We start from the raw sequence: 13,747 nt of genomic DNA, 5'->3' as shown, positions 1-13,747 counted from the left end.
ACCAGCAACAAGAGAAAGAGTTCAGATAAACGAAACCAGACTTTTCAGATAATATAGTCACATTCCACGGATTAAAAGGGTTGGTTAAAAGGCATCTAATGGCAAGGTATGGGCGTGATCGATATCTCTGGTGCAACTTTACTCCTATGATGTCGGAGTTCGGAGAGAAGTAATGGAAGACGCTAATAAATGTCAACCTGAAGTCAGTCTAGACTTACTGTCAAGCTGATTTAAATTATGTGTTTATGTCTTTGAACAGATCCACTGCACTTTGGACTTGCAGAAATTTTTATACACAAAGTTGAGGAGAGGTCAGTACAGTTAGATCTGATTACCAATGATTTGAGAGATACCACCATGTTGTAAGCTGCCGGAATCTGGACTTTGCTATTCGTTCAATTTTTCGTGCCAAAAGAGTGCAACTTGAAGAGAGTGATTGATTAAATTTGTTAAAGCATGATCCATTACAACATCTGTAAACGAAGAATGTAGGTGATGAGCATTCGTGATACATTGATCCCGTATATCGTAAGCAATTACAGTTGAGCATTCTGTTACCTGTAAATAACTATTCTCAATATCATGTGTCCCCTATTGCCCATAATCTGCGGTTTCACTTCTGAACGCTAGGTAACCAAAAGCTGAATTTAATGACATAAAATTCGATCTTTTCAACAGTACGTGGACATTTTTTGTCCAAAGTTCTAGAATGCTCAAAATAATTAATATGTCTTGATTGCTAGAAAATCACTGTTATTTTCAGAATTCTTAGAGTTTAAGATCCACGTACTGTCTAGTAGTAGACATGACCAGCTTAACATGCATTGACTAAAGTGTCTAAGACACAGCACTTCAGTGACAATAATGGTACCATTTCAATATTAAGATATCGAGACTAGATTTATAATACACTCACGGAGCACGTTGTTTATTAATAGAATGACTGGATGCGCATCACTTTAAGCATCTCCTTATGACATGGCAAGTGTTTTCACTCTGTCCCATTCTGTCCGTCATTTAATGTGCCTTCACAGCATCCAGCGTTTCCGTGTGCTTAGTTTCTAATAATTGTACAAAGTTAATAATGTTGGTGCATAATTTTTGCCAGTTGGGTTGTTCGATTCACGTGTACGACGTTAAAGTTACTTTCTCAGAGTTTGAAAATGACCAAAATGTATACAATCTGATGTGAACCGTGAAACAAGAAGCCTGAACAAACTACGGGAGCTATTTTTGGGGACGTTATTTCATTTGATTCAAAGCTTGTAAAACGGTAACATTTACTTTTGCCCCTAGTCTATTCTACAGATCATGAACTTTCGTTTGATGTATAATTCACTGCCATAGCCTTTTCTGTTCCAAAGCTATTGTAATTTAGACGTAATCTTGTGTATCCTATTTTCTACTCTAATTTCCCAGTTTTGGACGTAATTGTATTTTCCTGATTGTTGTACGTTGTGGTCGGGTTAGTCATCTTTTTATTCATGTATCTTTTTACGCTAATAGAATTCGAGTACCAGATCGGAATTGGAATAAACCAATTAGTGTTCCAGTTGTCTTGTCTTCTCTCTCGCACGTGCCTGTCAGTCAATCAGGTGGTAGAATAGTTTTTGTTTTTCTAGCCAACTTTGAACTCACATATACTAACCTCAAGGCTAAGCTAGTCAGCCTATCGCGTCAAGGTCTTAATCTACATTAGACAAGTTATACTCGGCACTAAAGTGGGTAACATAATCATGAGTCACTTTTAAGATTGATACGAACGTTTTACGGCGTTACGTAGAGTTCGTACATGGTATCCTGATTATGCCTGTCTGATATTCTGATTTTGAAACCAACCTCAGTCTTCTTTCCAGACTGATACCTGTAAATATGTGAGACAGTACTTTATTCGTTCAAGTTCTTTTATTTTTGTGGTATATTGTGGTAATAGTAGTGCATAAGTAGGATGTCAGTTTTAAAAAGATTATTCGTACTACATTCATCAAAATATCGATTTTCAATTTTTGTTCGCTTAAGCAAAATTTGTAAGGTGGTACTGAGTGAGGAGCGCTCATTATGCGACTATTGGTTTTGCTGAAGGTTACCAGTAGATAATCATACGTTTATAATGATATGAGTTATTGGAAAACATGATTTCCGTTCAGAGTGTGGCCCAATTTAGAGTCACTTCTACGGATATCCTTAAGAAATTGTAAGTCGAAATATTGAGGCGGTAGATATTTAGTGATTTCAACTAAGGGAATGTGAGAATATTGCCAAGGCATAAGTACAACTACGGGCCATTTCTGAAAAATTCCAGTCTATGTAAAATAATGAGACTGTTCATAGAATCACAGGACATTTTAGTGGGTTTCTCAGAATCGATAAATTTTTACCCAAAGTTGGAAGCTAGGGCTGTCTTTATCGTAGTTCTTGACTAAATTTCTGGTGCCCCTAAGATTGCTCCTGACAATATTAATAATTTTTCGCCATGAGATCATGAAAAAACGTAGTTGGGAGGATTCTCATCACTCACTGTCCTCTGTACTTCAAACCCCACACCTGCAAACATGCTACGTATGTCATTATGTCAGGTGTCATTAAAATTGGGATTGTTCGAAATCTGAAATACCATAACATGAAGTATAGATAGCAACTGGTCTTCCGCAACGCTGAGACAACTATAAAGAACACGACGGAGCTTCCAGAGGCTCTAACAGTGCCGAAGATATTATCCAATCAAAACCTGATATCACATTTTTGAGTACCAACGTGACATGCTGTGAATGAAAAAATGCTTAACTTTCCCACCTGCTTATTGGCCGGATTATAATGATGTTATAGCCGACACTAAAAATAATAAAAACTCCAGATTTCCTGTACATTTTTGTCTTTCATTCTATAATCGCTTACCTTGCTTTTTTCGTTTTTTGTTGTGACTATGAGGTTCTAAACGCTTGAGTGAAGATAGTTGTATACCGTATTCTGCTGTAATCAAGTAAAAGATGTAATAGGAAGAAAGTTATTTGGTAAATATGTTTCAGTATCCACGTATAACGTTCATGCTATATCGAATAAAACCGCTGGTTGAATATACTTAATTACTTTACAGTCGCATCGTACATGGCTCGCGCTAATGAAATGAAACTTGGTGCCCCTATGGCTGATAATTCGAAGATAATTTGAATGCTTTTCGTTGGTTATTCTTGACTTCGGCATTGTCCGTCTCAGTGCTTTGCTGTCTAACGTGGAGCCGAATTAATATGATAAAGGGCTTGGCTAGGGCTCAGTTAAATGTTACTAGGTAGACCTCAGAATAACTAAAGCACCTGTTTCTCGGTTGCACAAAGTAGTTGGTTCTTTTGTGCGTCTTCTTGTGTTTGGACAAAGGAATTTATTCAGCGACGTAAAAAGTGTTCATCTTCAATCAGAATATTGGTTTCGTTTTACTTAAAGCTAGTCCGATTCATCTACTAGGACGTTTACACAAATTGAATTTTCTCGACGAATATTTCCAAGTCTCCCTATAGCTCTTTTAGGGTTACTTTTAGTCCCAAGCCCGGGTAAGCAAGGAGGGTTGGGAATGAGGTCAGTAACTTCATCCCGTGGTAAACAACCTTGACAAGGATCGCCGACCAGGATAAACAATCTAGACCATTTAAACTCTGCAATCCGAGCTGAAGGATATTCTCTCCGAAGAATTATAACGTCCTGGTGAGAGCCGAGATTCTTCGAAAGTCATGAGGCGGATGCCACTTCCAGCAACTAGAACAACAATTTAGGTACACGGAATATGGGAGACCAGTCAAATATTTACGGAAATGGGGTGCTTGTCGGTGCTCGGAGTTAGTGAAACGCATTAGACTCAAGCTGGACAGGAAATATTAGCTTCGGAAGGGATTCTACTGTACTCTAGTCATGGGGAAGAAAATGCTCTGATGCTGTCCAACGGATCATATAAAGCACCTATAGGATGGGGATCTTGTGGAATTAGAATCACTAAAACATCCTTCAAAACAAAGGAGGTAATCATAATGAATGTTATCTACCACCAAGGATAGCAGTGACGACGATAAAGATCAGTCTTGAGGTTGTCTTCCTTATATCATGTCGCTGATTGGTGGACACCATCTCCACACTTTATTGTTAGACTCCGTATAAAAAATCATATGTTCAATCTAAGCTCAGTGTAAGTTACTGATCATTTGATTGCCTAGTGCATAATATGAATAGGAACCTAAAAACCTACGGTTAATCAGCAAGATATACAGACCCAACTGATCAACGAAATACTTATTTAACGTCCATGCTTTACTACTACATCCCAGACAATCAGTATTTTCAGTGTGCAAGAACTGGTGAAGTTATCTATTGACTTCCCTTCAACTTTATTGATCTCAATAAACTGAAGTCACATGAATATATGCTGTAGAGTTATCTTTCCATTAGACTACTAATTTAATAAACATTATACTGATAATAATAATATAATGAGATATGGTAGTAAAAATCCGGATTGATGATATAAAACTATGCAACTCTATAATTGAATTCACAAGAGAAAAGCAAAAACAATAAAGCCAATAGGTGAAATTTCTGCTTATCTTGTAAAGGTTTGAAACTGTACACACCCAAGAAGGAAATAGTGATGATGAAAAGAACATGTTACTCTGAAATTCAAAATTTTATGAAAAATGAAGAAAAATTATAAAAATAATTAAGGCATAAGTAACAGGTAAGGGATGGGCAAAATTACGTACTCACTGGTGGATATGTACTTGCAAAACGACACAAAAAAACTGTCTTAGAAAATAAAATTACACACACGGGATACAGTATGTTTATAAAAATTGTTTAGCGGGAGAGAGGAATTACATACAAATATAACACTGATTGTTGATCTTGTGTATAATAGTTGAATAATTGTAACAGTTATGTGTGAAGCAGAAAACTCCTGAACAATACATAAATAATAATAGTAATATTGGCAGAGTTTTCACATGAAATATGTCGAATAAATCACTGCAGTGATGACGATTAGGGCTAATGGATGAACCAATCAACGGGTGTGGAAAAGTAAAATGCTAATCGGAAAACAATATTGAAGACGCAAATAAATACACACAAGGTCGCACAAGAACACATATCTAGTAGTATAAGTGCATTGTGTTTACGCAAGAAGTATAAGAATAACTATACACAAAAACCATCTGAAAAAAATCAGTTTCTTTTAATGACGAAAACGTGAATGACGATGTTTATTATTACGATGATCATAACTATGAACAATTACAGATGGCTTCCTGTGAGAGCTAACAGGACGTGGAGACCTCGATAGACGTGGTGATGGCCTACGCGATGACCGACGTGTTGATAATGAGGGAGAGGAAGATGGACGACGTACTGGTAGGATAGATGGTGTAGGCAAGAGAGCGCAAGGATTCGAACGTTGTATGTTGATAGTGACTGGTAGTGGATTAGTAGACGGAAGAGGAGAACGAGTAACACATGAGTTTCTTTTACTTACTGGGTCAGGTAACAAGTGACGAGCCGAATCTACTGGCTGGTAATTAGTAGGTCTAATTGTATGTATTCTTTTACTAGAAGACAAGGAAGTCGTTTTTTCACGAAACCTGGGTACACTTCTATTACTATTATGACTACTGTTGTAATCATTATTTATAGGTGGAGATGACTTATTGTATACATTTTGTGATGTAGAGCATCCAGGATGAAAATGAAGTTGTGGGATTAATTTACGATAATCAACATCTTCAGTAGATGTTGAGCACCATTGTTGAGTAGGATATAATGATTGGTTGATATTGTTGATAGTATTACTTGCAATGAAAGGACGTAGATCAATATCGCCAACAGAATCTATTGACGATGTTTCAACAGTCTGATTCTCCATTTTTATATTTTCAGTAGATAGTGCTAGGACAAGAAATAATAAAATATAAGGATTTTAAGAGATTTTACAAAATAAATATACATATAACTGTTCTGAAGAACTATTAATTGAAGCTCTATGTTGAATGTAGGAGATGGTGAAAATGTTTTATCCTCGAATTCTCGTAACTATAATTTTTAATACTGAAGTCAAAGATTGGAAGTTACTGAAAGATTTGCTAAAATATGACTGATTGACAACAAGTTCAACAATAGCATTATAAATGACAAGAAACGTGATGGTCGTTATTAACAAACTTGATGAAATAACCGTTTACCGGATCCCATTACTGAGCCGAAAATCAATTGTTCACATATTTCAATCTTAGGTAATTTGAGATACTTTTATCAAATGAAAGTATTTACCATGTACGGATTCGTGTATTTGGCTTCGATGTTGAAGACTTAAATGCTTTAACCACTAGCTGAGCTATTGATTCAGAATACAGCGTGACTTCCATTGACTGTTTTGGTTGGTTAGTTGATTCACATTCAAGATTACATACATACAAGATTCGGTCAGCTAGTCTAGTCGAAGACTGTCGATAGAATTCCTTTTGTCTACCCAAACCTAGGATGGCAACAAACTATCTATCAAGTACACTACCTCGTCACTGTAGAGTAATAATTATTGTTCAGTTCTCTACTTATAATGAAGGCCAATAGCAAGTCAGTCGTAGTTTGAGTATTTCAACAATAACATATTTGACTAAAACAATATTGAATTGGTTCAAGTGATTGCTCATAGCATATAGTGGGATCATAAAGTGAGTAATACTTAAGTTGGGGGAGTGAAGGTTGTAAATCAGTTGATGCGATTGTAAACATGTGCTTACTAAGGTAACTGAAACAAAGGTTACGCGTATCCAGTCACCACCTACACTAGAGTGCTACCTGTATGTTGTAATAGTAGATTAGAAGAGAAATAGACAAGAATGGCAAGACGATTTGTAACAACTCCTGGATTGTGTTTATAACAAACAGATTCCTGTAAACTTAAATGGATCTTTATACGAAAAAAGGATATAAAACGAACAAAAAATATGTGACAAGCAATGAAATTATTCAACTTTTAAATGGAGACAAGGTGAGACCTTTTCAAAATTTGGATTCTATCATAATTTAGTGCAAAACACTTGTAAAGAAATATATTAATACCTTCTTTATTAAACTGAACAGGAGTTGGTACGTAAGGGTCTTTCGACAATGAATTAAACAAAGATGAACTTAATTTATCATCTGATGGCAAATTAACTGCGATTTCTTCTGTATTGCTTGGTGTCTCTTGATCAGGATTCAATATTGGCGGTGAGGATGATGATGATAATAAAGATGGTACAGGATGTGAAATATTTTCGGCATTTGATGTCACATTGATTGGTCTAGTCAATATAATTAATAGTTGATTTTCTACAGTGGCATCACACCCGGTTAACTGGAATTTCGATAACAAATTCACCGGTAATAGTATATCTTTTAAATGAGTATTTCCTATCAATGGATAGAGTAAACAATCATTTATACCCTGAAAACGCGGTTCTAAGCTACCACATGCATTGATCTCTTTTAAATGATTAAATATATCTTTATAGATATGAGACATTTGTTTAGTTCTTGGTGTAACACGAAGTGCAAACAATTCCTAAATAAACAAACAGAAAAATAGAAGAGTTACATTGAAGCAAGCAACAACAATAAAGCAATAAAGATGAATAAATGAATGGGGGAAAAAGAGAGGAAATTAACGATGGTTTATGAACTCATGACTGTCAGATCTCGTGATGAGTAATTAATTATTTATTTGAACACACAAACATCGGTAAGAAGGGATATATATATATGCAACACATAATATGATATTAATTGAATTATCACCATCCTGAGACATTGACTTCGGTGGCCTGGATATGTAAAGTGGGTTGGTATGTTTGACTCTAATAAATTCGTGATATGTTACAATTATGTCTCGATTCCATTAATGAATGACTTCCTCTAATACGACACGGTTGAACTACATTGGTCACAACTTCTCAATAAAACATCGGTAATTATGTTTGGAAATAAGTCATTACGGTAGACTAGCCTCATACCAGGACGAAACAATTGCTTTGTACTTCATAGTTTGAAATAGCTGTCTACCTAAGATAAGTCCATGATGCATATCAAGAAAAAAAACCCGAAAATTTTCACGAATCTGTTACAGTAAAGAAGATAATGGAAGATTGAGTCATGGCTGAGTTAGAGTTAGCGAGGTTCAGACGACTGATTTTACAAGTCAAATTTTGGGATAATGGTGCCACATAAAAAATATTTATTATGAATCAGAAACATACAGTCGTTCACTTTTAATCACGACCAAAGTAATTACATAAAGATAGACAATTTCTTATAGGCACACGGATTAAATCTACATAATTAGAAAGATAATAGAATTAGTTATTAACAATTTGTCTCTGGTATTATATATCTACTTTTTTGAAAATTTTTGGATTTACGTCTTTTCTAATAAAATCTATCAAGATAAATGTTCTTGTTTTTTTGCTAAAGTCAAGGGCGCTTTTACCTCACTAGACGACTTGTATTTCAGTAAGCTTTACTCTGAACTTGAAAGAACAATCTGAATGTATAGTTTCATGTAAATTAAAACTAACCGATTGATAGTTCATACTTCCCGGATCAATGCTAATTAAAGAATCACTTGAAATCTAAAAACACTGGATAACCGTATTGTTTTACTACTGGACTCATTGGAAGTACACATCAATGACCTCAACCAAGGACCCAGTTCAAAACTTTCAGTTCTCGTCATGACCGTTTATATTTTAAATTAATGGTCGAATGAATTTGCGATTCACTTACGAGAAAAAGGTCTTAATGATCGTACGAGAATGAAAGAAATCAATAAAAAAGAGATTGTCAGATGAGCATATTTAACTTACTCTAGGATGTGTTGAATCTAACAATGTCTGTCCTAAATAGACTGGTAAACTGATTAAATTCACTCCACGACTAACAACGAGTGATGTTTGTTTACCTATTAATAAAGATTCCCATTGGATCATTTCATTTCTATCATTATTACTAGGATAATTTAATATTTTCGGTTGAATACATTCAAAAGGATAAACATTAATCTCTAAACTGAACATATGTTCACGACCAGAATATTGTGTTGATAACGACAACATTCCAGACCATAATAGACAATGTTTTGAATTGAATTTTTCTCGATTTGACAATAAATAACTACTATTCTCGTGATTTGTTTGTGAATCAAATGATGACTTATTATGCAAACTAATTAATTGTGCTGGCGGTAAAGGTAGGTCTAACAGACCTGTTGAAACACCACTGGATGGTGGATGATAATTAGGAGAATGAGAAAAGCTATTGAGTGATTTTGTTGAAATAGAACTATCTTGTGTAGATGGTTCAAATAGTGACTGATCATTTAATCGTTTGAAATTCGATCTAGGAGGAAAATAGATATCGGAAAATGAATAATTTAAATTTAACTCGATATTTTCTTAAAGTAAATATGTAATCAATTCAACGTAAAACGTGTTTTTTCTAATAAAATTCATCTAAATATCTAATTGTCTATTTTCTCTCCCACACAGACATCAACAGTATATTTTCACAGTAATCAACATTTATTTAGATATGTGTATTTTCATAGTGATAAGCTTTACTCACTGGATTTAAAATGTATTATGCCTATTTCTAGGGTTACTACCACTTTCAAGCTCGGGTAAAGGAGGAAACTTGAGCATGAGATTAGCAAACTCATCCCGTAAAAAATAACCTTGTTAAGAAAACGCTAACCTTGGGTAAAATTCAATTTTTGATACGTAACTCAAGGTTCAATAGGTGGTAGTAAGCATTTAAAAGTAGTTAAGAAGTTCGTGTATTTGGGTAGTTGTGTAAGTGCTGGTGGTGAGGTGACTGATAAGATCAATATGGGTGTAATGAAAGTCATAGTGGCTGATGTCAATTTCAGGCATCTTTGGCGCCTTTGTGATGTTAGTCTGACTGTAAACAGTTGGTGAGTTTTTCTCTATACTTGTGAAACCTGATCTCTCCGAGTTGAGGATCTTAAGAGACGTTCTGTATTTGATCGTCGTTGTTTCTGAAGGTTTGCTGATATTCAGTGTCAATATCATGTTAATAACACACGTTCGGGGACAGAAACGACAATCCAATTGCTGTTACCATCTTGAAACGCCAACTTTAGTGTCTTGGACATTTATTGAGAATGTCGTCCCAGAGAATCCAGCATCGTGAATGATTTGTCAACAATGAGATAGGTTGGGAAAAGCAGAGAGGTGATCAGTGTATGACATGATTTCGTGGTAGGAAAGAATGCTGTGCATGACTGGCTTTATTGTTGCTTCACAACTACTTGGATGAGATCCTATAGATGGTGCAACAAAGTGGATAGAGACTTTATCGGACATATCTCAGAATAGAAGCCAGCGGTGGTTCTGCTGTAATTTCCTTCTACTTTTTTTTATAAAAGTGAGAGGAACATCTTTACCTGAGAGGATTCTTTTTCGTCGTATTTTTATTAGCTGAACCGCTTCCCCCTGGCATTATCCTTATCATTTTCACTTTTCTACACTAGTTTTTATTCAGTTATGTCCTGTTTTTCATCATACTCATCTTCCTTTATATATTACTTCAGAATCTCTTTTTTTGTTGTGTAGCGCAGGAACATTTTAGTGCCAATTTGAACCAATATTTATGTATTTAAATCAATAGAAATAAATTAACAGATGGATGAGGAAAAACCTTTAAAATCCTATAAGCATCAATATTCATCAAAATTTCCCCATGTAGGATAAATTATACACATAGAACACAAGATGATGATGATGAAGGCGTTGTCCTGAGCAAGAATCAAATTTGAGATCTATAACTATGTAATAGGAGGTGAATAGCATCAGTCAATGGATAATGTGGTCATCCCACACAGGCATTAACAAAAATATTTATGAAAAAATAACACTGATCATCGTAAATAAGACTTGGATTCGATTCCATGTACAGATATGGAATGTCTGTGAGCAGAAGGTTGAGAAGAATGAAAAGAGAAGAAAGTAGCTGAAAACAACCAAACAATCCGATTACCAGTCGAAATGTGTTCTTCAAGGGTTATTACAAACACTATTGACTACCACGAAAGCACGAGTCAGTATATACAATAATGTGACTTCGACGTAAGATCTAATAGACTAGGTAGTCGTATCATGGTAAGACCGCAATACTGCGTTACGCCGATAATTTTGGTAGAATAGATAGGTGAACCGATACCGGTCCACACCTAAACCCTACAATACAACATTTATAATTATTACTTACTTTTTAGTTTCACAATCTTAAGTGTCTCTTAAAACTAAAAGCCAATAATATTCTGAGAATTTTGGAGGCAAGAGAGTACATCTACTTACTGGATTTTAGGAGTATATTGATCGAACGAACTATGTAGTGGATTTGTTTCTTTTCGTCTTGGATCCATGCATTTCATGACATTTGTCGTATCTTCTAAATAATTCGTTCTTTTTAATGTGGAATAATCATTAGGAGATAATTTCACTGCTTCTTGAATAGGTAAATCATCTGATGTAACTACTGATACTTTTGTCTGAAGTGATTCAACAGAGCTCGGAGGAAATGGTGAACCCTAACATATTTATTGTAAAAGAGAATAGGTAGGGAAAAACATAAGTGAATATGAAAAGTCTCCTTTTATTGTGAATTTTTATTTATTTATCTAAAATTAACCATGAAAAATAAAATACGGCCAAAAGTACAAGGGGTACGGCATTGAGCGATTCTCAGAATGACTCCATACGCTCGAAGTCACTTTTAAACCGATCAGTAGGAAAACTGTACAAACCCATGATGTTAACAACGAAATCGAAGAAATCTTCATAAGCTCCTGCAGTAATCAACCAATTGCTTACTGATGACTAACTTCGAGAGGTAATTCTGCAGTTCTAGTGGGAATCCGTAACTAGTGGAGTTTAACCATGTTGAGTACGAGACAGTTACGCGCCAGGTAATATCACACATTTGTGTTAACGACTGGGTGTCCGCTCATTAGTCTTGAGGTTAGGTGTTCAGGCGCAAGACTGAAGGCTTATGGTTCCATCCCTGGTGGCGCGATCGTAGATACGGACTGTTATGGAGTCTTATCTAGGATGAAATAGCTTTTCAGTGCTTCCTAATCCTCAGTGAATGTTTAAATGAGCTCATTCAATGATGTTAACTATGAAATTAAAAAATATCCATAAACCCCTTTAGTAAAAAATCGAAAGTATTTCGTAACGGAAATAATGTAACCTGTTGGAATTCAATGGTCTATAAAAAGTACACTGGTTCTTCAAGACTGACCATAAATTTTATGATAATAATGGAGTAGAAATATCTCTGCATAACATTACTAATCTGAGTGTGAATTTATTTACACTAAGTTTTTTCCGAATCATTCATATCAGTCATTCATGTGGCTAAAAATAATACTTTTTACAAAGTTCAATATCGCCCACAAAATTTTCAGTAATAGATCTACCGAAGAGTTACGGAGATAAAATTAAGAGAACCATCGGTGTCATTATACTGGTAAGAATTTATGAGTGGAAACTGTCAAATGTTTTAGCACCAGAACTAATGACTGGGAGTCAGATAGTTTGATGTATCGATTATTTTACTTACTTTCGAATTCTCATCAGTCCAGATGGGTTGGTGCCTGACAAAATTTCGGTACGAATTTAAAAAGCTCAATCGTGTCGCTTGTGCAGTAGGCGAGATAGCCGTCCGCCAACTAAATGAAGCGCATGGTGCACAGCAGTTCTTTTCGTTCCACTTTATGAGTATGAAACATGGCCATTAAGAATAGAGAATATTCTTAGGTTACTAGTTGTCGATCATAGGTATCTTAAAATCATTGCCCATATATTTTAGGGTAGTCAAACTAAGAAATGTCATCAGTCCATGACGAAACTGACTATTGAGCTAAGCCATGTAGGTAAGTATAGGTTGAGGCCCGCAGGATTATCTTAACCAATGATTAGGGACTTTAAGTAACGTGGTTCAAAATAATTCGCAATGGTGGATGTGTATTTAACCTATGTCGTAACAATTTTTTTATTTTACTAATTTGTATTTTCTCGTGACGTATAATTGTTGCACAATCTTTTCCATTACCACTAATACAGTTACTACCTCTAATACTCTGGGATTTGCCCTGAAAATTTGATCTCTTTGTGCTAATGGGGTATGGGAATTTGATCTGGCGTACATGTGTGTTAGGTTCTGCATTGTGATTGACTGATTGATGACCACACTTTTAGTAAAAATACATAATTATTGCTAAAGGATTTAAGATCTAACACAACTATTTCAATAATAGATAATGACGAGTTGTTTGAAAAGTATAAACGAATACAAATCAACAGAGAATAAGTAGTACTTAATTTCGAAAGCAAAAACAGAGAGAGACTTCAACTAAATAAACCACATATTTTTCCTATTACTTAAGGTATATGAATCTAATACTTCGCTAGTTGATGTCACAGCACCTAGTGTCTTGATTATGACGACTCATTTTTGAATTCACAGAACATTTCTATGGACTATATGTCCATGTGGAACACTAATTTAAACAATTAATTATGATTTTTTCATTGTTTCAACCGCAAAAGGATCTTGATTAGACCAGTGATAAAAACCTTAAAGTACTATGCAGCCGTTTCGTCCCAGTCGATTCACGACCCCACACATTTGAGAATCGAACTCAGGACACTTGGTC

The 13,747-nt window shown here is 35.2% G+C and overlaps 1 protein-coding gene across 1 annotated transcript in view; it reads right to left on the bottom strand.

Moving 5' to 3' along the window:
• Window positions 1–4,839: 4,839 nt before the first annotated feature.
• The window catches only part of Smp_160140 (transcription factor,putative), a gene marked incomplete at its 5' end in the record, with an annotated part of 29,499 nt that continues 20,591 nt past the window's right edge, over window positions 4,840–13,747 (bottom strand). Inside the window, 4 exons of the mRNA XM_018790775.1 lie at window positions 4,840–5,919; window positions 7,093–7,576; window positions 8,874–9,405; window positions 11,385–11,617. Of these exons, the coding sequence (XP_018646013.1) occupies window positions 5,213–5,919; window positions 7,093–7,576; window positions 8,874–9,405; window positions 11,385–11,617 (1,956 nt within the window). The 3' untranslated portion in view covers window positions 4,840–5,212. The remainder of the gene's footprint in view (window positions 5,920–7,092; window positions 7,577–8,873; window positions 9,406–11,384; window positions 11,618–13,747) is intronic.

The sequence above is a fragment of the Schistosoma mansoni genome (assembly GCF_000237925.1).
Source record: "Schistosoma mansoni, WGS project CABG00000000 data, supercontig 0037, strain Puerto Rico, whole genome shotgun sequence".
Taxonomy (NCBI): Eukaryota; Metazoa; Platyhelminthes; class Trematoda; order Strigeidida; family Schistosomatidae; genus Schistosoma; species Schistosoma mansoni.
This window is presented reverse-complemented; position numbering and strand designations above follow the sequence as displayed.